This window comes from Falco punctatus (genome assembly GCF_963210335.1).
Source record: "Falco punctatus genome assembly, chromosome: 4".
Taxonomy (NCBI): domain Eukaryota; kingdom Metazoa; phylum Chordata; class Aves; order Falconiformes; family Falconidae; genus Falco; species Falco punctatus.
The window spans coordinates 45,190,445-45,213,172 of NC_137583.1; the positions used below are offsets into that span (position 1 = coordinate 45,190,445).

General features: G+C 54.7%; 2 protein-coding genes across 4 annotated transcripts; both read left to right on the forward strand.

Annotated features, from left to right (window-relative positions):
* Positions 1-3: 3 nt before the first annotated feature.
* On the forward strand, positions 4-5,944 carry COPE (COPI coat complex subunit epsilon). The gene is made up of 10 exons (XM_080384234.1): positions 4-167; positions 482-544; positions 964-1,064; positions 1,273-1,425; positions 1,892-1,945; positions 2,852-2,933; positions 3,983-4,138; positions 4,414-4,482; positions 4,990-5,064; positions 5,604-5,944. Exons 1-10 carry the CDS (start codon positions 42-44, stop codon positions 5,649-5,651), a joined length of 927 nt encoding a protein of 308 aa, XP_080240360.1. The 5' UTR covers positions 4-41; the 3' UTR covers positions 5,652-5,944.
* Positions 5,945-6,082: 138 nt separating this feature from the next.
* On the forward strand, positions 6,083-21,068 carry CERS1 (ceramide synthase 1). Of its 3 annotated transcripts, none has more exons than XM_080384233.1 (7): positions 6,083-7,939; positions 16,939-17,098; positions 17,607-17,787; positions 18,111-18,272; positions 19,580-19,727; positions 20,316-20,464; positions 20,932-21,068. In XM_080384233.1, exons 2-7 carry the CDS (start codon positions 16,984-16,986, stop codon positions 20,972-20,974), a joined length of 798 nt encoding a protein of 265 aa, XP_080240359.1. In that variant the 5' UTR covers positions 6,083-7,939; positions 16,939-16,983; the 3' UTR covers positions 20,975-21,068. The 3 variants fall into 3 exon arrangements, with proteins under 3 accessions (XP_080240359.1, XP_080240358.1, XP_080240357.1); XM_080384232.1 differs by lacking the exon at positions 6,083-7,939 and adding an exon at positions 8,185-8,968; XM_080384231.1 differs by lacking the exon at positions 6,083-7,939 and adding an exon at positions 8,311-9,040.
* The last annotated feature ends 1,660 nt before the right edge of the window (positions 21,069-22,728 follow it).

A 22,728-nucleotide genomic window follows, 5' to 3' on the forward strand; every position in this document is an offset into this window, starting at 1 on the left:
CGCGATTCAGCTGATTCCGGAGACGTGTCTGGGGCGGGGAAATGGCGTCCGGGGCGGGGGCGGGTTCTGCTGGTCAGGGCGGCGATGCCGACGAGCTCTTCGACGTGAAGAATAGCTTCTACATCGGGGCCTATCAGGCCGCCATCAATGAGGCGCAGCGGGTCAAGGTAGGAGCGGTTCGGGGGTAGGCGGCCTCTCCCCGGGCCTCTCCCTGGGCCTCGCCGCCCCGGCGTCTCAAGGCCTGAGCTTGGGGCTCCCCGAGTGCCCTTCGATCCTGGCCGCCACGTCCCGGACTGTCTGGGGGGCCCCCCACCGCCCCGCTCCAGCAGGGGGACGCGGGAGTGGGGGGGAAGCTCCCGTGGGCCCTGAGAGGGTGGGGGCGGGGATCGTTTCACTGCAGGAGCCTCAGGTGTTGCTGCGGGGTTGGGTTCTGGCTGTACGGATCCCTGCGGGTGAGTCTTATTTTCTGTCATCCCTTCAGCCGTCCACTCCGGAGAAGGAAGTGGAGAGGGATGTGTTCTTATTTCGCGCCTACATCGCCCAGGTGAGTGCTGCGTCTGCAGCAGCACAATCTGACTGCAGGGCTGGTGTCGAGGGGGTCGTGAACGGGAGTCCTGTGAGTACAGCGTTATACAGTTTGGTAATAATTCCCCCTTCAGCACTGGAACGTAATGCGTTCCCTGACCGTGCTGCGATTGTGATCGCAACTCTCTGTATGTAGGGTCAGGGTGACCCAGTGAGACCCCTTTGAGAGGTGCTTTATTGTCTTTAAAATGGCACATGGGTAAATAGGCCTCTTTGGGGTTATGCAGTCTGGTCGCATTTTATAGAGTACAATGTGAGACATAAAGTAGAAATTTACTGTTCCTGATGGTGTTGTTCTCACTGTGGTTTTAGGAAGTAAGCGTGTATTTCTTGTGTCCTGAAAAATTAAGTCACAGGGTTTTCTTCACTGTCTTACAGAGAAAATATGGTGTTGTCCTGGATGAAATTAAAGCCAATGCTAGTCCTGAGCTCCAGGCAGTGAAGATGTTTGCAGAATATCTTTCAAGTGAGAACCAAAGGTAAGTCTGATAATAAGTTCAAACTCAAGCCCTGGCCTACAGGAAATATGTCTCCATGCGGAAAGTTTCTTGTAGAATTGTGGTCTTTATTGTGGTTTTTTGTGGGTTTGCAGCGAATCTCAAAAAGGCAGAACTGATGGGGAGGAAGGATCTTTTTGTCTTGCGTGGTAATGAAACACTCCCAAATACTCACCCTTGCTCTTCACAGGGATGCAATTGTTGCTGATTTGGACAAGAAAATGGCAAAAAACGTCGATATAGCCAATACTACTTTCTTGCTGATGGCTGCTTCCATCTATTTCCATGACAAAAATCCTGACGCGGCTCTGCGTACTCTGCATCAAGGGGAGAGCTTGGAATGGTAAGTGTCACTCAGCCTGACATGGCGGAGGTGTGTGCTAGCAAAGCCTCTCTCGTCTGGGGAGAGGTGCCCTAGAAACGCCTGAGGTCTGGCTTATGTCTAAAACCCTTTAAAAACCATTGAGAAACTACTTTGAGGTTTGCTACCTTGGAGTAAATGATTTGGTGCCTGTCCTACGATGCCAAGTCTGTTGCTCCCTTGTGAAACCTAAGATCCTGCTTTATTGATTCACGTGTGTTCAGAATCGCTGAGGTGAGCATTAATGTCCCTCAGTGCAGCGAGGGAGCGCTTGGGAGCTGGGAGCAAGTTTCCCCCTGCTGGGGCCTGCACTAGTGGTTCCCTGCAGCAGGGAGGTGGGTCCCTGGGCACTGGCCACTCTCTCTGCTAAGGAGCAGGCTCCCAGGCAAAGCGCAGGGAGCAGTAAAGCCTGCAGTTGTGAAAATCACTTTGCTCTCGTTCCTTGCAGCATGGCCATGATGATACAGATTCTTCTGAAGCTTGACAGGCTCGATCTGGCTCGGTAGGTTTGTGTCGCTTTGCTTCTTGATGGTGTTTTTCTGGGGTGGGTCTTGATAAAGGAATTTTCATCCCCCAGCCTCCCTGGGCGATGCATTTCAACACCTGCAGTGGACAGAACAACTTGTGTGTAGGTGTGGGTGTGCTGCAAAATGTTTTAATTCAAGTGGCAGTAGCTGGGTACAGCTAAAGGAAGAGACGGACCTCTAGGTTTAATCTGAACTTTGATAGGATGTGATTTACTGTGTCCAGCGCTGGGCTCCCCAGTTCGAGAGAGACAGGGGACTGGTGGAGACGGGCCAGCGAAGGGCGATGAAGATGATGAGGGGCTGGAGCATCTCTCTGATGAGGAAGGGCTGAGGGAGCTGGGGCTGCTCGTCCTGGAGGAGGGAAGGCTGAGAGGGGATCGTATCAATGCATGCAAACACCTTAAGGGCGATGTCGAGAGGACGGAGCCAGGCTCTTCCCAGCGGTGCCCAGCGACAGGACAAGGGGCAACGGGCACAAACTGCAACATGGGAAGTTCCATCTGAATATGAGGAAAAATGTCTTTGCCATGAGGGTGGCAGAGTGCTGGGACAGGGCTCAGCCAGGCTGTGGGGTCTCCTCTGGAGACATCCAGCCCTGGAGCAGGTGCTGGGCTGGGGGGCTCCAGAGGCCCCTTCCCACCCTGGCCACGCTTGAGATGCCATGTGAATTTCTTTAACTTCCCATAGGGAAGTAAACGAGGGAGGTCTTTGACAGATCATTTCAGTAAAGTATTAGGAGGTGTTTGGGCCGTGTTGCCAGCTTGCTGTGGCTGTTGTGCTATAGTGATGAAAGAGCTGAGGGAAGAAACTACAACCTTTTGTGTCTCTCTTAAAGAAGTTGCCTTGTCTTTGTTGTGCGACTCCTGCTTTTGTTTCTGCAGCAAGGAACTTAAGAAAATGCAGGAGCAAGATGAGGATGCGACTCTGACTCAGCTGGCAACTGCCTGGGTGAACCTGGCCGTAGTGAGTATCTTAAATGGGGATCCCTAGGCGGCAACATCTGAGAAACACCACTCCGTATCTTGTTGCTTGATTGCTTTTCTCCCATCACACTTCCAGAAAAGTATCCATGGTTTTTGTTGGGTTTGGGGTGGGGTTTTTTTTTCCTTCCTTCAAGAACACAGAAAATATTGGTAGCTGGCTTCACAAACTATTTGATTCTTTGGATTGTCAGTCTTTCACCTGTGCTCCTTAGCCTTCAGCTCACACAGGGAAGAGCTAAACCCCACTTAAATAATTCACAAAACCTTACAATACAAAATGGAAGGCTGCAGTGTTACTGGCATCCAGAGCTTGCAATTAAACTCCAAGAAAAAAACGTAATTCTCTGCTTAGACCAGACTTTCAGTCTTTTGCAAACATTCACAAGCATGTTTGCAAGTCAGAAACATACACTGTGTGGCAGTCCAGGTAATCAGGTGATTGAAAATAAGTAGTCTCCTAAAATTCAGTGAAGTCCAGGGTTATGCTTGCCAATAACCTGTTACACTGTTAAGAATTCTTTTTTAGCATTCATTTGGCTTTCTTATGAAATCTCTCGTACAATAGTGTGTGGCTAGATCTTCATTAAGAGCTGAGTTCGCACGAGGGATCCCATCTCTAATTGGTGGAAGCCACTGCATGTAGAACCTGGAACTTTTTGAAAAGCCAGGTGTCCATACCTGCATTTAATTATAAAAATCTCATTTTGTAATCCTTTATTACATCGGGTATCTGAAGTGGTTCTTTTGAAGTGTTTATTTCTTTTTGAATGGAAGCTTGAACCTTTTGATCATTTAAGTGGTTCTTAATATTTTTGAATTTCTTTCATCTGTGGGCTGACGGTGATCTGGCATGGTACAGGAGATCACATGAATGCCGACAGCTGTCAGCATTTGTTCTTACACGTTTCATACCTGTGCTTTATAACCTGGAAATGAACTTTGTGCTTAGTCCTGCAACCACGGCAAGAATGTACAGGCCTCTTAGCGATGCATAATGAAACTGTGGGTGTTTGCCTTCTCCCTTTGCAGGGTGGCGAGAAGTTGCAGGATGCCTATTACATCTTCCAAGAGATGGCAGACAAATGCTCCTCCACCCTCCTCCTACTTAACGGACAAGCAGCCTGCTACATGGCTATGGGCAAGTGGGACGATGCAGAGGGAGTGCTTCAGGAGGCCTTGGACAAGGTGCTTTCTGGTTTTGCCAGGCAGATTTGCTCTCGAGGGGGGGGGGGGGGCTGTTATAGAGTAAAACAGCAAAGACTTTCACTGATAAACTTCCTGAAAATACCAGTAATTTGATACGTATCGCTGGGGGTGGTCACTGTTAGCGCCTGCCTTTTCTCCTAGTTGGCCTTTTCCAGTAGAGTGAGCTGTGGGTGTGGGCAGCACTGTCCTGGTTGTTACACTTCAGTCACGGTAGAGGTAGGTCAGCTACATCAGGTGATTGTTCTTGTTTTCAGGACAGTGGCCACCCTGAGACGCTGATCAACTTTGTTGTCCTGTCGCAGCACTTGGGCAAACCACCAGAGGTGAGGCTTGTGTCGTTGTGCTCAGCAAGCGGCAACAATTGACCCTTTCTTCGGCTGAGGACAGGTTGTGTGTTCCTGGTGCAGGTGGCAGCTTTGCTTGGGTTTTGCAGTTTTAAGTGTTCCCATCAGGATCGGCATTAACACAACAGAATAGTTCTGGGGTGCGGGGAGCTCATTTCTTCAATATTCAATAAAGAATTTCTGTAGATACAGGTGAAGACAAGGATATATACTCGAGAGGAAGGCCTGGGCGGAAAAAGGAATCTCTTGAGTTCTGTGTTCAGTTCTCACCGAGTCATTTCTTGAACCTGCTATTTAAGGTCTATTTTTTATGTGGAGGGTATGGACAAGCCTTGCTGGTTTTAACTGGGGCTTCTACCATTCAGGACACTGAGAAAATCAGGTCTTTACTCACTGTAAACACACACATTGAAGTGTGGTGTTTTAAACTCTTGGCTTCTCAATAATTAATCTCAATATTTAAAGTTATCTATCTCATCTCATCAGGTTACGAATCGCTATTTGTCACAGCTGAAGGATGCGCATAAAAATCACCCATTCATAAAGGAGTATCAGGCAAAGGTACTAATTGCTTTCTAATATACACTTGAATTTATCATGCTTCATACCCGTGTCTGATGGGGGGAGCGGATTCTTTACCCCTACACGATTGCAGTTCTGAGGGGGCGGGTCCGCATTCTTTCTCCCTTACATCACTTACCAGCAAATTTCCTGCCCCTTGTGGGAGATGTTGGGAAACGAGAGCCAGGTAGTAAACAAAGGGGTCATGCACCAGCACCTGGTAACATCTTGAAAGGATAGCACTGAGATACGGGTTCTGAATCCGTCAGAAGTTTGTTACCATCAGACGTGATGCGTAAATAGAGGAAATGTCCTTCTGAAAGGGAGAACTGAGGGAGGGGGAAAGAAAGGTAGTAGCAAAGGGAAAATGGAACAAATTGCAAAAGATTGAGAACTGATACAGGCAATCTTGCTGCTTAGAATTCCTTTTTTTCCTTTGTGAGCTGTGCTAGTGGTGTTCTCTTCAGCTAACGCAGGTTTTATTCAATTACCAGAAAAGTTCAAGATTTGTTCATTTTGTTTTTGTTCCTGATTTGAAGGAGAATGACTTTGACCGGCTAGCCATGCAGTATGCCCCCAGCGCGTGAGGAGAGGGGAACGAGGCTGCGGACCTGCTCTGTGGTACCTTGGGAATGGGGGTTGATGTGCAAAGCTTCCCTGGTAACATGGAAAAATGCCTTCTGGGAGTCAGTCTGGCTGAGGCAGGGTCTGGCAGTCCAGCAAGCCAGAGCTAAACCTGTATATAACACGTGGCTACTTGAGTTTGGGAGCTGAAAAGCCCGTGTTCCAGCTCGCCTGGGTCCTGAACTCTGTTTAAAATACAGTGCGAATCAATACACAACACTGTACCTTAAACATTCCTAATAAAGCCTTTTCTGGAGCTGTGTGCCCCTTAATTTCTGGAATTGGAGTAATCCCACTGTGGAACTGAGCCCGCTCAGCTGTCCCGAGGGTACAGATGTGGGAAGGGTGTGAAGGTTAATTTTAAGCATCTGCATTCAGTACATGGATGAACCCTGAGTTACGGATCTTCTTCCAGCCGGAGCAATGGCTTCTCCTTTAACTTCAGCATCCTCTGGAAGTAGCACACGCAGCTGTAAGGGTTACTGCTGGTGAGAGGGAAAGCTTCCCCAAAATAAAAATAATCCGGTTGTAATAGGCTCAACCTTAATCTTAAATTGGTAAAGTGCAGTAGCTCGTGTCCTGGAGGCAGGAAAGTACATCCTGCAGTACGTGTGGCAGTGCACTCGTCACTGGTGGCTTCTGAAAGCCTGGTGGTGGTTGAACCTCATGTGTTGTGGACGGAACGTGATCAAATGCTATGAGATGATGCTTTTCTGTAGCCTTGGACTCTAGTGTCACAGACTGTGTGTCGAACGATCGTGTTGTATCAGATGCAAAGAGCAGCTGTCGGAGCGGAGCCCTGGGCTGGGACCTCTTCTAATATTGGAATTATCTTTTGAATTGTCATTTGGGTTTTGGGGAGGGGGGGAAGAGGGGTTTATACTACGCTGTAAATGTGTCCAACTGGCATTTCCTTTGTGCCCACCTCAGCCGTGATCGCTCTGAAAGGGCTCATTGTCTCTCTCCTTGGCTTGTTTAGCGAGCAGCTATTTTCAATGAGGGGTTATTCATGGTCCGGTTTGGAATGAATGTTTCCTTTGTGGAGCTGTCTGAGGGAGACGTGAAAGGGGCTTGTGTGCTCAGGGCAGCCATTACTCACTTGATGGGCCATGATAAATTGACTTAAAAATGTAAACAATAAAAGCAAGTGGCATAGCGGGAGCCAGCGCTGTCAGTGTGAGAATAGGGGAACATGTTGTTCGGATCTGAGGGGAAGAGTTTGTGTTTTCCCATTGCTGCCCCCGAGCAATTAGAGAGGTTCCAGAGAACCTGAAGACAGAATGGCTGCGGTCAGAGGAGTGACTAGAAATGAGATAAAACTCGTGGTTTGCCTTTTTGTTTCCCTGTTGAGCTGGTTCCAGTTCCAGTTTCATGAGTGCCTGTGATGATGGTGCTGATAATTCTCCATCTCCAGCAGTAGGGAACCCACAGCTGCGATTTAGCTGATTGTCCTGGTGCGTTAGGACACAACTGGACCCTCCGTGCTTGAATCCCAACCCCGGCTGCGCTGCTGCAGCGCCTCCGCTCTGAGGTTCCTGTTGTGCCTCACCATGAGACAATTTCAGTGTTGGAGTTTTAGGGCGATGTCCATCTTAAACTCACACTTCTCCAAATGACCCAAATGTTTAATTGTCTGCGTGACTGTAGGTCTATCACTTTTAATTTTAAACATATGCAGAACAAGGTTTGTGTTCTATGAATCAGCAGCTAGCGAGAGCGCGTGCTGCCTGCCTTCTGGAGGAGGCATTCAGTAAAAATTTCATCAGGGGTGACCTTTTGGGAGCGTGTGTTTGTATTTGTTCAGGTGCATCTTGTTATTCCAGAGCCTTCTAAGCTGCAACAGGTGCCGAAGTTGAGCTGTAGTGGTAGTGGAAGGTCACCAGGTGCTTCCACCCTGAAAGACTTTGTGAGGAAGGGATGAATCTTCTGCTGCTTTGAGGCTCTTGCTGGGAGGTACGGAAAAAAAGATGTGGAGCAGCGTTTCACTTTGAACACTTAGGGGTGAATGTTTATGTTGGGCATTTTCAGATGGAGAACTGCAGGAACCGCAGCGTTGCCAAAGCGCTGCGGGCCACTTGCACCCCCAGGGCCACCCAAAGGTGCACCGTGGTCAGGCAGAGCAGTTTGCTGTGGTTGTATCGTCCGTCGTCATCTCCTGATCCCAGAGTGTTGGTAGTTGTGTCCGGCTTGTGCTACGGAGAGACTGCAGCCTGTTGTCACGGCTCGGGAGAGCAGTGGCATTGCCTTTTGCGTAAGAAGCTTGTATATAACAGTATATATAACATATATTATATAGATCAAATATTAACCATATCTATTATTTATATCACATTTATATGATGTATGATTATTATTCGATGTATAATGATTAAATCATATAATATATAGAAGAATAATATTTCTATCATAAATATTATAAATAATATTATTTGTTCTATAATGATACAACACACATAATTTTTATATAAATATGATTATGTATATCCTATAAATATAAGCAATATATATGATTATTTGACATATAGTAATATATAACATATCGAATAATCATAATTTATATCCTATTTATAGGATATAAATAATGCATATGATTGTTATTTGCTATAAATTATATATATTATATATGTCATAATAATCATATATTATTTATATCGTATTTCTAGGTTATAAATGATGTATATGATTGTTGTTTGATATAAATTATATGTATAATATATAAGATGAATAATAATAATTTATATTATTTATATCGTATTTCTAGGGTATATGATTGTTGTTTGATAAAAATGATATATAATATTATATATATCGAATAAGAATCATATATGTCTTTATATCCTATAAATACGGTATAAATAATATACATATGACTGAATTCAGTAAGTGTGCTGATGGCCGGGCACCTAATGAGCCGGCGCTCCGCTGCGTGCCGATTAAGTGCTGATTAGCGGGCACCTAATGAGGCGCCGCTCCCCCTCCCCCAAGGCACGCTGCCCCTCCTCCGCGGGGGGCGGCTCTGGGGGCGCCGGTAGCGGCGGGGGGAGGCGGGAGGCTGCGCGGCGGCTGCGCGGCGCGGCGGGCCATGGGCGGGCGGCGCTGAGCGGCGCGGAGCGGAGCCGGTGGCAGCGCCATGCCGCCTCCCGAGCCCATGCCCGGCTACGGGCAGCTGCTGCGGCGGGGCTACGGCAGCCTGGCGGCGGCGGCGCGGCGCTGCGGGGACTGCGGCTGGGAGCTGGCGCGGCGGACCTGGCTGGAGAACGCGCGGCTGGGCTGGCCCGAGGTGCTGCTCTGCGCCCTGGGCGCGCTGGCCTGGACCGCGCTGCGCCGCGCCGCCGCCCGCCGCCTCTTTCGGGTCAGTGCGGCCGGGGGCGCGGGGGGCGGCGGGGGGCGGCAGCCGGGGCTGCGTCGCCTGGGAGAGCCCCTTCCCCCGGGCGGCGGGGGGGTCGCAGGAGCGGATGCGCGTCCCCCCCCGGGCTGCATCCTCGCAGGCTCGTCCCGGAGAGCCCCTTCTCCGGGGGGTGGGGATGTTGCAGGAGGGATGCCCGTCTCCCCCGCCTTGGGCTGCATCGTCCTGGAGAGCCCCTTCCCCGCGGGCTGGGGGGGTGTGCAAGGAGGGCTGCCCGACCCCCCTGGGCAGCATCCTAGAGGAACGAGCATCCCGCTCCACCGGGAGCGCTCCCCCCGCAGCCGCATCCCCGCGGGGTGGTATTTCCATGAGGATTCCTTGGGGGGGGGGGGGAACGGGACGGAAAGGACCACATTCCTGTGTGTCACCCGTGGCTTGCAGGGAAAATGGCCTTCCCCGCTTCCCTCCCCGGTGCGGCGGTGGGGAGGGATGGCGTGGGGGTGGCTGCGGTGCTGCAGCGCTGCGCTGACCTTCCTGGGAGCGCAGGGAGGCGAACCCCCAACCTCGCAGCCTCCGAGGGGTCTCTGCCCATCGTCCCCTCCCTGTTCCCGCGGTGTGCTGGCAGGGGCAGGGCGAGCAGGGGGGTACCCAGGAGCGGAGAGCAGCTCTGTTTAATTTCTCCCTGTGGAAAGCGTCGGTAACGGAACTGAGCTCCCCTCTCCTCCCGATGGCTCCGTCCCTGCCTCATGAGGCGGTTTCTTCCACGCTGCTTTCCTAGAGATGCTGTGCGCTTCGCTCCGCGCTTACCCTGGCCTCCACAGGACTTGGAAGGCAGAAGTAAGGGAGATGGAGTGTTTTGGGTCAGGGGAGAGCCCTTGGCTCTCGGAGACGACCCCTTGCTCACCTCCCCATGAGTAGGTGAGAGGCTTTGAGTAGCTACAAGAGCACGTGTGGCTCTTTGCAGCTACGCAGGACAGGCCTTATTCCCTGGGTGAATGGCTTCCTTTAGAGGCTGCTTCACGGATGCGTTGCATCCCATTTCAGGGATCTCTGATTTCAGCATCTCTGAAAGACAGCTGCTTTGCATCCCAGAATTAGGCTCTGGGGAGCGACAGCTGTCCCCTCTGCCCTGTCTGCTGCCGACCTGCCTTCAAACTGCCTCTTCCTTCTGTGCGGAGCTGCCTTTGCTTATCCGGTAACACAGGGTGGATCCTGACCTTGTGCAAGGTTCCAGGCTCAGTCCCCTGGGGTCATTTGAAGCTGCTGGAGTGGCACATTGGCGAGGTGGCACACTGGCCGTCTGGGGGGACCGAATTTCTCCTTGTTACCTGTACCCTGGCTGCCTGTGGCTACCGATGGGCAGCGTGCGGTGCTGCCGCTGGGCTGAGCGAGGTTGGAGGTGACCCTGGGTCTGTCGTGACAAACGCCCTCTTGTTTCCTTCATGCTGCAGTTGCCCCGTGCATAAGGCTCAGCGTCACGGGGAGAGCGGTGGTCAGAGCGTGAAGAAAAGCAGGATGCTCAGTGGCTTGTACGAACGCAAAGATACCATTCCCTCGGAGAAATGGGTCACGCTTGTAATTGCAGAAGGGGGGGGTGGGTGATCAGAGCTGGTTCTTGTGGCTACATCTGCATGTGTTATAGTGATGAGAGAGGTGCCGGGTGAAATGGTGATAGCATTGGTCTTCTCCCGGCTAATAGGTGGAAGGGTAGTGGCAGGGAGAGACTACTCTGTGTATTTTAAAAGGATCTGAAGTTTTTCTCTGTTTGTTCTGCTGGAGTTGCTATGGGAAAAGATGGAGGCTGTGGCTTTCCTCTAAAACCTCCGGCAGCATTTAGCAAATGGGTTTGTATTGCGTGGCCCCTGTACAGGCAGCGGTGGAGTCGGGGTTGTTCAAGAAGAAAGTCGGGGAGAAAAAAGACCTCCAGGGTCCCGTGCTCGGGACTTGGCTTCCCGGTGCAAACTCGAGCCACCTTCCTCGTTTGGAATCTCTTCATGTTCCCTGCAAGAACTGAAACACGGATACAAAAATGAATCCACTCGGTGCCTGGAGAGTGCTGCCTTCTTGCACGTTATTTATAAATAATAAATCTTGCCTCTTGGATTGTGATCCTCTGCATCTGAGGAAGAAGTGACTTACCACAAGGCTCGGAGGGTCAAGTGCACCTTACTTAGCTCTGGCCATGGCTGCTCCTCCGAGAAACGAGCGCATTAAAGCTGTACGCCTCTTCCCGCGAAGCCTGCACGGCCTGTTTTCATCAGCGGGATCCAGAGGAGAGGTGGTGGGCTCCTTGCTCCCTTCTAGGGCCACAGCAGCATTTACCCCGTGCCATCTGTGTCACAAAGGGTCTTGTGGTTGGGTTGCAGGAGTGGGGAAGGTTGTGCCTGTGATGAGAGAGGTCTGGTTGGGATTTGGTACCATGGACCTTCGCTTGTTGCAGCAGTTGGGTTGGTCCCTGTGCATTAGACGCAGGTTTCCCATCATCCTTAGAACAAAGATTAATTTTTGGCCCATTGCCTCTTCTTCACAAAATCCTCACTTGGTGCAAACACAGAAAGGAGCTGTTTTGGTGTAGGAAAGATCCCAGTTACGAGTTATGCTCGGTTTTAACCTGAGCAGGTGTGGGTTACCCGGTAGGGAGAGACCCCACAGTCAGCTATACTGGGGGCATGGGCATCCCTGTAAGGGCTGAGGGACGGATCCTTCCCTCTGGGGTCTGGCCTGAGAGTCTTTGCTCCTTGTCCATTGACGTCTGAGTGCACAAACATGAATGATACTCAGGGCACGTGTGATGGTACAAGCTCGCTGGAGCTGCTGACCACCTTCAGAAATGGGGACCAAGCTGGTTCCAGGTGAGTGTTCCCACCCCTGGAAGCCCCTCGCTCAGCCTGTGTCCCCTGTCCCCCTGCTGTGACCAGCATCTGGGCTCTGCTGGGCTCTGGAAGCCACTGTCCTTGCTGTGTCCCCTGTGTGGAGTGCGGCTGCAGCCAGGCTCTGAGGAGTTTGATTAAAAAGCAGCAACCTGAGCATCTCTGCGTTCGTTAAACACCCTGGAGGGCAGCTGAGCCCAGCGCTGCCGAGGCCAAGTGCCGCTGGGAAGAGGCTGGGGCAGCGCCTGGAGCTCGGCGAGCCTGCCCTAGCTGGCTCCTTTCACCAGCAGGTCTCAAGCGATGCGCTGAGCCCGAACAGGTCTAAGAGCCCCCCTGGATTCACGCACGGAGGTGAGCCCCCATAACTGCGGCAAGGCGAGGCAGGCGCCAAACTACCCTGAGCCACCTTTGCTGCTGGGAGTTAAAGTCCCCAAAGTCAGCGAAGTGTAAATCCATGAGTGAGAAAAATTCATTTCGTGTAAAAGCTGCTTCTGAAGCTGGTGATGTTTGTTGGGCATCGCCCCCGTCCCTAAGAGCCGCCTGCCTTTTCTCTGCACTGGGTGAATGTTTCCTGGTTTTGGCCCAGCTGCTAGTCAGCTTGCTGTCAAAATTTGTAGGGCATTGCAGTGTCGTCTGCAAGGAGAAGCGTTGTGTAAATTGAAAAATATGCTCTGGAAAGCATGGCTTCTAGGTGTGTGAAGTGTAGCCCCGAGGAAGCCGTGGAAGCTGGAAAGTGAGGGTCTCTCTTATCCCTGTCAGTGATTTACGCAACTTTTCTTCACCCTACAAGACTCATTTTTCCAAGCCCCGGTGCCGGGCGTGCGACTTGGAGGCAGGAATTACCGCTGTCCCGAAAACTGGCCACCCAACGCAACCTCTGCCGGGAGCCAAGGACCCCGACCCAGCCCAGGGGTGGGAGAAGGCTCTGCTGCGCCGGCGTTTCCTTGGCTCGTCCTGCTGCTCCAAGCACAAACCCTGGAAGCGGGAGGGGAGAAAGCCACAACAATGGGTCTTTTCTTGGGAATGAAGCTGCCACTGCTGCGCGCGGGGGCTGCTCGCCCTGTGCCGCTGCGTCAGCATTGGGCACCCGGAGTTACTCAGCCCCCACAGCACCTTGCGGGCAGATGCGTCTTGTCTTCAAAGAGTGTTGTCTTCTGCTCTTAGGGGCACGTTCTACCGCTTACAGAGGAGGAAATAACGTCTCTTGGTTTGTTGCTGTTGTCACAATGCTTTTTTTCTACCTATTTATCTGGGAAGTCTTGTCCAGAGCCTAACGCAGCTTCCCAGTGTCTTAGCTGCTGGGTGGGCAGAGAAACTGAGGCACTGAGCAGTTTGCTCCCTGGTGTAGGGATGGAGCAGTGAGAGCTGGAGCTCTCCATGCCACACTCCCTTCAGTCCCCTTTTGTAGCGGGGTGATGGCTGCTGCCCTCGGGTCCACAGGCTCCAGGAGACCCATTTCTTTGGGTTTAGAGACCAGTGATGGGTCTTTCTGCAGGCTCTGCACCTCATCCCTGCAGTGGCAGGGGGTGGGAGCGGTGTCCAGGCTGGGTCCGGAGGGGATTTAGTTCCTCGGGATGGAAAGGCACCATCGCGGCTGTGGGGGGACAGCACCGTGCCGCGGGGAGCTGTGCTGCTGTGGTGGAAGGGGCAGGAGCTGTTTGCCATGGCAGGTTTGGCCTCGGAGCTCTGCTTGCTCGTTGTTCTCATCCCCATGGAGTAAAAGCTGATGTAAAGCTGCCAGTTCCCTGGGCCGGGGCTGCGTCGTGCCAGCCAGTCCTTTGTGTTCTCTGGGGAACGCGTTGTGCCCAGGACCAGACGGGCACGGCTGGGATCTGGCCAGGCTCTGGTCCCCAGCCTGGGGAGGTGGCAGCGGCGACAGGGGCGGTCTGGGGGCTGCGATTCCTCTGTAACAAGCCGCGGTTCATAGCCCATCGCTGCAAGCCTGCCAGGCTGCTGGGAGGACTGGTGTCCTGCTGCTTTAGCTGGTTGTAGATTTAAGGGGGCTGGCAGCTTTCCTCTAGTGCCGGAGGCTGCAAAAAGGGAGAGAGCATGTGTTTGCTTTTTGCTACGAGTATTTTTTTGACACTTCAGCAGAGCTGTGGGCAGCGACAGTTTCCATTCGGTTTCTCTTTCCAGCTCCAAACCGCTCTCGCAGCGCGCTCTCACCCGCTGCTCCGCTCCTTCCCCCCCTCCCGCGGTGTGGGGCCGGGCTGTGGGGAAACAGTCACGTCCCCCTGGCTGGTTAATTTTGCAAACGAATCAGAAGGTGCCTCTGAAGGTTTGCGTGGGGGTAATGGGGAGGAGGAGGAGGGAGGAAGAGCTGGTTGCCCTTTAAGCAAAGCCCCATTACATCACTTGCCAAGAGCCTTGGGCTCTTTCAGCCGGAGCCAGATCCGCTGTTCCCGCCGCAGCATCCGTCACCCTTAGCAACAGGCATCTCTGTGCTGTTGCCGTGGGAACGGCAGCCGGGTAACAGGGGGACATCCCCCACCTCGCACACCTCCCACCCCCAGGGAGAGGGTTCACACACCTCCTGCGTGGGCTGCTCCGTGCACCTCCTTGGCTCGTGCTTCCCTGTGCAAGCCAGCCAGGTTTCGGTGGGGCCTCCCCACGGGCATGAACTTGTCCCCCCAGCCTGCTGGGTGCTGCTGGTTCCCTCCTTGTGTCTGCTCCGGAGCCAGCTACCATCTCTGTAGAGCTCGGGGTACAGCCGGGGATGCCCCGTGGCTGTATAAGGCAGGAGGAGGGCTCTGGCCAGGGCTTGTCATTAGCCATATGCGCAGTGAGGGCTAAACCCTCTCTGAGCATTAGTTGCCACACGCTGCAGTGGGGTGGCCATTCCTTGGGTTTTGCTTTTGCTCCGGACTGAGAGCCACTGCCGTGCTGGCGGTGGACCCTTCGCCAGGCGGTGCCAGCGGGCTCCCAGCAGCGATGCACTGTGCTGCTGCCATCTCCACCAAGGGTCCAAGCACCTGCAAAATGCGGGGTGTCTCCCACCGTGTGCCTGCCCCATGGGCCATGGTCCTTGCCATCAGCTCTGCCTCCCCGGCGTGGACATGTGGTGTTCCTTCCCCTTTGCAGGCAGGGAACTGAGGCACAGAGAAGAAGAGAAATGACTTGGCAGATGATGGGCGGCAAGGCTGCAACAGGGATTTGGGACTGAGCTCAGCATCCTAAATCCAGCCCCAGCTGAGGGGGCAGGGGGCTTTGCAACTCGCTGGCATGGCAGCGTGGTGAGCTGTCCCCATAGCTGAGCTGCTTCTATGCTCCACTGTATGGAGACACAAATAATTCATGCTTTCTGGGCTTAAGGACTTTGTCTCTGCATTATTTATTCACCCTTCGAGCTTCCTCCTCTTTTTCCTACCTTGGAAGAAGCCTTGGCAGCAGCGCGGTCCTGGTCTCAATGAGGACGGCCGTGCTCTGCATGCCAGACGCGTAGGGGCGAGTGGAGCTGTTGGAGGGGATATGGACCGCTTTGGCAGGGCTGTGTGGGACTGGTGCATCCAGGTCTGCCCAATGCTGGGAAACTGGGAGCTTCAAACAAAGCACTTGGAGGCTGGGACAATGCTTCGAGTGAAGTCCTTTGAAAATCTGATGCTGAGAGGGGCTAAAAGCCAGAGCAGCCACTGCCTGGGGACAGCTGGGGTCTTAATATAGCCTGGGGGCATGGAGGAGCCGGAAAAAAGTGCTGACCTGGGGCAGGGTACGGTTACTCTGCAGGCATTTTGTTTTCATCTCCAGCTTATCTGGCCTCTCCCCGGGGAGCTCTCAGCCGGGTGCCTTTGGGTGTTATCCGTGTTTGGGGCAGCGATGGTTCCCTGCGGACCTGGAGCAACGCGCTCCCCTGTGCCAGCTGCTCCCCTGCAGTTGACGGGAGGAGGTTCCCCGGGCTGATAGGGCTCTGTCACGCTGTGATGAGAAGCAGAAACGGTGCCTGTTGCTGCTCAGCTGCCACGGAGGGAAAACATCCGTGCCTGGAGCCCCAGCCAGGCTGGACATGCTCGGGGTGCAGCATCGCCCGTGCTCCGGCACGTGGGCTGAGGCGAAGGGGAGCGTCGGCTGCTGTTTTGCTGTTCAGTGCTGGGGCTTTGCTTTTGCAACAATTTCCGAGTTGTCCCAGTTCTCGGTGGCCCAGCTCTCCCACAGCTGCAGAGCGTGAGTGCTGGGAGAGCTGGGTGATGCTCCTCAGCCATGGGACTGTGGGGACATCGGGGTGAGAAAGTTTCGTTCTGATTAGCACGAGCCATTTGCAGAACTGCTTGTCCTCCCTTCCCTCGCTTTGGCCGGATCTGGGGAGACTTCACAACCTGTTTCTGAGTCCTGGCAGGTGGGAGGGGTGCTGCAAACCACAAGCAGGGGGGAAACCAGCAGCATTTCAGCACTGGTCAGCTAGAAAAGCTGCTCTGGGAACACGGGTGAGGGTGAGAGCAAGAGGTCCCAGTGCTCCATTACCTGCAAAAAGCTGCCCCCACCAGCACTGGTTGCACATGCAGGGGCATCTTGCACCAGCCGGGTGTTTACAACTCTGCAAAGCCATTGCTTTCTCACTGGGAAAGCTCTTCTCTGGAGTTGGCCGTGCTGCAAGATCCATACACGTAGGGCAGTCTCGTTACAGCTTCCCCTTCTGGGTTTCCTTGTGCAGATAGGACTCGGGTTTTATTTTATGAGTTATTGGCTCTGTTGTGCAAAAGCTGGCTGTGGGCAGCCGCTCCTGGAGCGAGGGTGATGGAGTGGTGCCCGGACCACGGTGCGCGCCGTCGGCTCCTGCCTTCTCTGAGGCTCTCCTCTCACAGCTTCCCACCCTGGCCAAGGCTGAGTGGCAGAATCTCCAGCCTCCTGCTTTTCCAGGCTCTCTTGGACCTCCTTATTTGTGCTGTAAAGGCCAGAAAAATGGGGTTAGTGAGCCTGTTTTTTCCCTGTCTGGTGGCACACGCAGCGTTCACATCTCTTGGAGGCCGGGTGAGCTGCCCTGGGCTCTCCAGGGCCTGACTTTTCGCCCTGTCTGATGATATTTCTCCTCTCTCCTCGCAGCCTTTCGGGGAGTGGTGCAACTTGCAGCCAAAAGATGCTGCCAAGATGCCCGAGAGTGCCTGGAAGTTCTTTTTCTACACGTTATCTTGGTCATATGGCATCTACCTGCTTTTCTTCACCGACTACCCCTTCTTCTACGACCCACCATCTGTCTTTTATGGTAAAGAACCAGGGAGAAGTGGGTATGGCTTAGCGTGTCCAGGGTCGTAGGGCACCTGGATTGACCAAGGGAATGGGAATTGGGGTGAAAGAGAAGACTGAACCTCTAAATTGCCTTTTCTATGGTGCTGTGGGTACCGAAAGGCACAACAGGCTGTCTCCCTTCATTTCGTTACAGAGAGAGTCATCTAGTGGCTATTGCAGGTGGCAGGAGCTGGGATGTGTCGGCTGAGGAGGGGAGCGGGACTGAGTAGTTAAAGCAGGAGAGAAGTAAACCAAGGCTTCCCTTTTAGGTCTGGGGGGCAGTGGGTCTAATGCCCAAGGCAGAGTGTGGGAGCCAGGATACCTGGGTTCCCTTCCAGCCTTTGGGTCTGTGATGACCTGAAAGGGAGCTGGAGCGCTGGGGCAGCTCTGGCGGCTGCGTGCTCATGCTCGCTGCTCTTCGTGCCCCTGTCTCTGCCGCTGATGGAGGCTCTGGGCTCACCCGGGTGTCTCTTGTCCCACCCCAGACTGGAAGAAGGGCATGGATGTGCCCACGGACATCGCCATCGCCTACCTGTTGCAGTGTAGCTTCTACGGGCACTCCATCTATGCCACCGCCTACATGGACACGTGGCGCAAGGACTCTGTCGTCATGCTTCTCCACCACGTGGTCACGCTGACCCTCATAGCCTTCTCCTACGCTTTCAGGTGAGGTCCCTGCTGTGACGCTGCCCAGCTACGCGGCACAAGCTGCAGCTGTTCTGTGCTCACGTGCATCTGGTGGGCACGCAGCAGGAGGACTCCGGCTGGGTTGCTGTGGAGCTTCCCCTGCCTCCGTGCTCCCGCAGCAATCCTGGTGCTCATGAGCTGTTGCACCACTACGCACGTTGCTACGCTGTGCCGTGCCAGGTCTGGCTGTCTGGTTTATTCAGGGAGCGAGTCCACTCCCGGTGTGATGGACTGTGGGTGCTGGGTGCTGATGTCAACCCGCATCCCACACATCTCCCTCCCTGCGCCCCTTTTTCCTGCAGGTACCACAACGTGGGCATCCTCGTGCTCTTCCTGCACGACGTCAATGACGTGCAGCTGGAATTCACCAAGCTCAACGTCTACTTCAAGCACCGGGGGGGTGTCTATCATCGCCTCAACGACATCATCTCCAACATCGGCTGCCTCACCTTCAGCATCAGCTGGTGAGTTTGTGTCTTCCCAACTGTCCCTGCCAGCTCTTGTGGTCCCTCCAGCGCCTCAGGGTACCCAGCACCTCTGACTTTGTGCGCATGGGAACCAGCCCTTTCCAAAACTGCTCAGGAAGAGGTTCCCGCAGAGCCTGACCCCATGCTGAGCTTGGAATCCTTCTGTAGTCACTTTGCCGTCTGCCACCACAGAAGTGCCTGCGAAATGTCGCTTTGCAGCATGACAAATGACCCCGGGGGAGGAGGAGCTGTTCCCATTTCCCCGCTCTCTTGGTTTTAGCAGTCAGAAGCGCTTTTGCAAGAAGGAAATGGGACGCAGGGCTGTCCCAGATTCCAGCCTTGCTGTTCCTCTTGGGGCAAGGCAGGAGAAAAAAAGATGAAGAGTAGAGACAGGTAACAGGTTGTCGCTCCTCATCTGTGCCTTGGTCTCCTTCCCCCCGCTCCACGGGCTGCTCGGAAGAGCGGGCATAGCAACAAGAGCCCCCAGTTTGAGGGAAGGAGAGCAGTGAAGGTGTTTGGTGATGAAGTGGGGAGGTGCTGGAGCAGGAAAACCTTCCAGCTATGTTCCCCTCCTGCCGCCCATCCAGCTGAGGCAACCTGCAGTGCAGAGCTGCCTCAGGTGCCACGTCCCACAGAAATCACATTCTCCTTTCCCGGGAGCTGCATGAAGCCCTGCCCAGAGCTGGACCCGGGAACCCAGGCCCGATGCCCAGAGCAGGGACGGCTGGGTGTGAGGGGGGCTGCGGGGGGCAGGAGGTTGTGCGAGGGGAACCTGCTCCCTCCCCAGGATCCCTGTGGGCTGTTATTCCCACCCTGCTCCCCCCAGGATCCCTGTGGGCTGTTATTCCCACCCTGCTCCCCCCAGGATCCCTGTGGGCTGTTATTCCTACCCTGCTCCCCCCAGGATCCCTGTGGGCTGTTATTCCCACCCTGCTCCCCCCAGGATCCCTGTGGGCTGTTATTCCCACCCTGCTCCCCCCAGGATCCCTGTGGGCCGTTAATGCCCCCCTGCTCCCCCCAGGATCCCTGTGGGCCGTTAATGCCCCCCCTGCTCCCCCCAGGATCCCTGTGGGCCGTTAATGCCCCCCCTGCTCCCCCCAGGATCCCTGTGGGCCGTTAATGCCCCCCTGCTCCCCCCAGGATCCCTGCGGGCTGTTATTCCCACCCTGCTCCTCCCGGGATCCCTGCGGACCGTTAATCCCACCGTTCTTCCCCTGAGATCCCTGCAGACCATTATTCCCACCCTGTTCCCCCTGGGATCCCTGTGGACCATTATTCCCACGCTGCTCCTTCTGCCCTGGCAGGTTCTGGTTCCGTCTCTACTGGTTCCCCCTCAAGGTGCTCTACGCCACTTGCTACTCCAGCCTCCAGTCGGTCCCCAATATCCCCTTCTACTTCTTCTTCAATGCTCTGCTCCTCATCCTCACTCTGATGAACATCTACTGGTTCCTGGTGAGTAGGGGCCTGGCTGCTCCTGCAGGGCGCCTGCTCCTGCCTGCCCTGGGGCAGCTGGAGGGAGGCAGGATGCTTCAGAAGACTGGGGGGGTGGCATGGAGGGGAGGAGGGAGATGGTGTCAGTGCCCGGGGGGTTCCTCTGTGCTGGAATTCAGACTGTCTCTCACCCACCCACCCCCGGGGGATCCATGGGGAGAGAGCGATAACAGCAGCTGGCGCAGGCTGGAACTTGATACAGGTGTCAATGCTCCGGCATCCCCTGAAGCTTTGGGGAGGGGGTGAGAAGGGTGGGCTTGGAGGGCTCAGGGCGGTGAGCTCGACCCTGGGTAGAGCAGGATGGCATCAGGCTTCATCATCCGTGAGGGGGGAAAGCGGTGAAGCGTGGTTGCAGGAGTGCTGCCTCCCCCTGCTGCGGGTCATCGGCCACGTCCCAGGGCTCTGGCCATCCTGAGGGACCTGCCCTGCCCTTCTTGGGGTTACAGACAGTGGAGGAAGGTCCCTCTTAGCCGGTGGGGTGTGAGTAGCTTGGGTGGAACAGCTCTGCGGCTCGGAGTTTGTGGCTGACGGTGTCTCTCCCCCCACCAGTACATCGTCCTGTTTGTGGCCAAGGTGCTGATGGGGCAGATGAAGGAGGTGAATGACGTGCGCGAGTACGACGTGGAGGACAGCAAGAAAACCACGATGGCCAAGAAGAAAGAGGCTGGACTCCAGCTGCCCAACGCTCTGAAAGAAGGGTATGTGGGCCGTGGGGGGGTGACACGTGTGCAGCATCTGCGGGCTGGGGTAAGGGATGCTGGCAGACCTCCCAGCACCACTGTCAAAGGGTTCAGCACCGGGCTGGAAGGCAGAAGAGCAGGATGCCTTGATGCAGAGTGTAAAACATTGCTGCAGGCGTCAGGAGCTTTGTGTATCCACGCCTGGGCATCGCGGTGCGTCCCTCCATCTTTCTGTCCTGTGGATCCTCCCCTGCTCACCCTGCAGGACCGGCTCTTTGCTTGAGCCTGTTCTCTCTGAGCCGGTCCTGCGCTTCGTGGGGTGAGGACTAAGTCTGGCAGGATGGATCCCACAGGGCAGGTCTGGCTGGCTGGGGACAAACTGTGAGCTTGTCGAGAGGGCTGACCTGGGTAGTGATGTGTGAAAGTAAGGCAGGGAGAGTCGGCACGGAGGCCGAGCCTCACTGCCTGCCGTGTCTCTTCCGCAGGATGCACCTGAAGAACGGACTTGTGAAAGACAAGCGGTTATAAGGGCAGCGTGGCCGCCGCAGCCTGGGCAGCCTGGCTGGATCTGGGGACTGGCCCAGGACCCTATACTCAAACCCAGCAAATGAAAGGCACAAGGAGAACTTCATCCCCGACACCCCTCCATCCCCTGCCCGGAGCTGGGGAAGAGATGCCACTGACAGGATCAGGCCCCTCCTGGGGCTTGCCTGTGACCAGGCTTCACCTGTGCTGCCGTGTTTCTGTAGCCAGCCTGTGCTGGTTCAGCTGAGAGGCTGGTGACTTTGCTGGTCCAGGTAGGATTTGGAGCTGGCTTTAGGTCCCCTGGTGTTTCTTCTGTCGCTCCGTCCCTTGGCTATTCTCAGCCCCTTTGTGATTCCCCCTCTCTTTATGGTTGGACCCTCCCCCCGACCCTTCCTCAGCAGCCCCTGGAGGGTCCTCTGACCCAGCATCGAACTGGGGAGGGAAGTGGCCTCTCCTCCGTTGGCATCACTGGGTGGTCCCAGGCAAGGGGAGCCCAAAGCCAGCTCTGTAGCTGCCCAGAGGGACGAGGGAGGTGATGCTGTGCCCTCCTGAGCCTTCCCCCTCAGGAGGGGTCACCCATACGGAGCTGCCCACGTACGTCTGGGGGCACAGCACAGGTCCTGTGAGCGGGTCTCCCTGGAAGCCCAGCCCTTGGAGCATTATTCCAGCCTCCTGTCCTGATGGATGAGGGCCAGGAGATTTAAGTTGCTTAAAAAGCCGGTCCCAGTCCTGCAGGGTCTCTCTCACCCAGCAACGTCTGCGCTTGCTCAAGTAACGAATAAATAGTTCCTGCTCCCAGGGTTGGTTTTCCAGGCAGCACCGGCCCGGAGCCCTGCAGGGTCCTGAGGCCGCGCCGGGCTGTGTCCCGGTGCTGGGAAGCCCTGTGGATCTCACAGCCCCCCCAGACCAAGCCTGCCCCATTGCTTCCCTCTGGCAGGGCTGGGACCCACAGCTCCTGGGTCCTCCCTGGGAAGCGGAGCTCCCTCCCGGCTGAGGCAGCAGGCGGTGGCGGGGGGGATTCAGGGCATTAATTCCAGGCATCAGATGGTGGTTAATTGTTCTTTTTTTCTTGTTTGGTCTGTTGAATTGATTCAATGTGAGCCGCGGGGAAAGTTCCTTGGTAAGCAGAAAGGAAAACGTGACTTGGGGCTGATGGAAGCTGTCCCAAGCGGTGGCAGGCATTGTCACCTCGCTTGTCATCGCCTGGCATCTCGGTGCTTTAGTTCCTTGGCTTTCAAGCGGGATTTGCAGGAAAGAGAAAATGAAGGGAACTGATATCCCAGGCTTCTTGCTGCTTGGTCGTGGCAGTCAGGGTAGTGACGGCACCGATCTGGGGGGACAGCAGCACCCGGGCAGTACGCGTGTGTGTAAACTGAATCTTTGCGGTACTGGCTTGCCCAGCTTCAGCATTTGGTGGTAACTCGTTGGCCAGTGTCACGTGCGTGTCTAACATCAGTGGCACTGCCTGCAGCTGCGAGGGCTAGAAAGGGGCTGTGGGACAGGGGGGCCCCTCTGCCTGGCTGGGGCAGGGACCCCGTGCCCAGGGGGGTGCTGGTGGCTTTTTGTCCTGGCCCTGGGGCTGTGTGGCTGGTGGGCAGGGTGGTGTGTGTGGCGGGGAGCTGAAGGGTCGGATGATTTGGTGTGCTGGAAGTTGATGGCCTTGAGAGAAGTGTTGGATGCGGCGATGGAATTTTGAAAAAAGAAATAAAGTTGATGTGGGAGGAGGGAGAAAGGAGAGACCCAGATCTGTGTCTCCC

Excerpts from the sequence above, each read along its gene's own strand:
- COPE (XM_080384234.1), top strand. The coding sequence starts at position 42 with ATGGCGTCCGGGGCGGGGGCGGGTTCTGCTGGTCAGGGCGGCGATGCC. Across the intron at positions 1,065-1,272 it reads CTTTCAAGTGAGAACCAAAG|GGATGCAATTGTTGCTGATT; the intron begins GTAAGTCTGATA and ends TGCTCTTCACAG. Across the intron at positions 1,426-1,891 it reads CAAGGGGAGAGCTTGGAATG|CATGGCCATGATGATACAGA; the intron begins GTAAGTGTCACT and ends CGTTCCTTGCAG.
- CERS1 (XM_080384231.1), top strand. The coding sequence starts at position 8,819 with ATGCCGCCTCCCGAGCCCATGCCCGGCTACGGGCAGCTGCTGCGGCGG. Across the intron at positions 9,041-16,938 it reads CCGCCCGCCGCCTCTTTCGG|CCTTTCGGGGAGTGGTGCAA; the intron begins GTCAGTGCGGCC and ends CTCTCCTCGCAG. Across the intron at positions 17,099-17,606 it reads CCCACCATCTGTCTTTTATG|ACTGGAAGAAGGGCATGGAT; the intron begins GTAAAGAACCAG and ends GTCCCACCCCAG.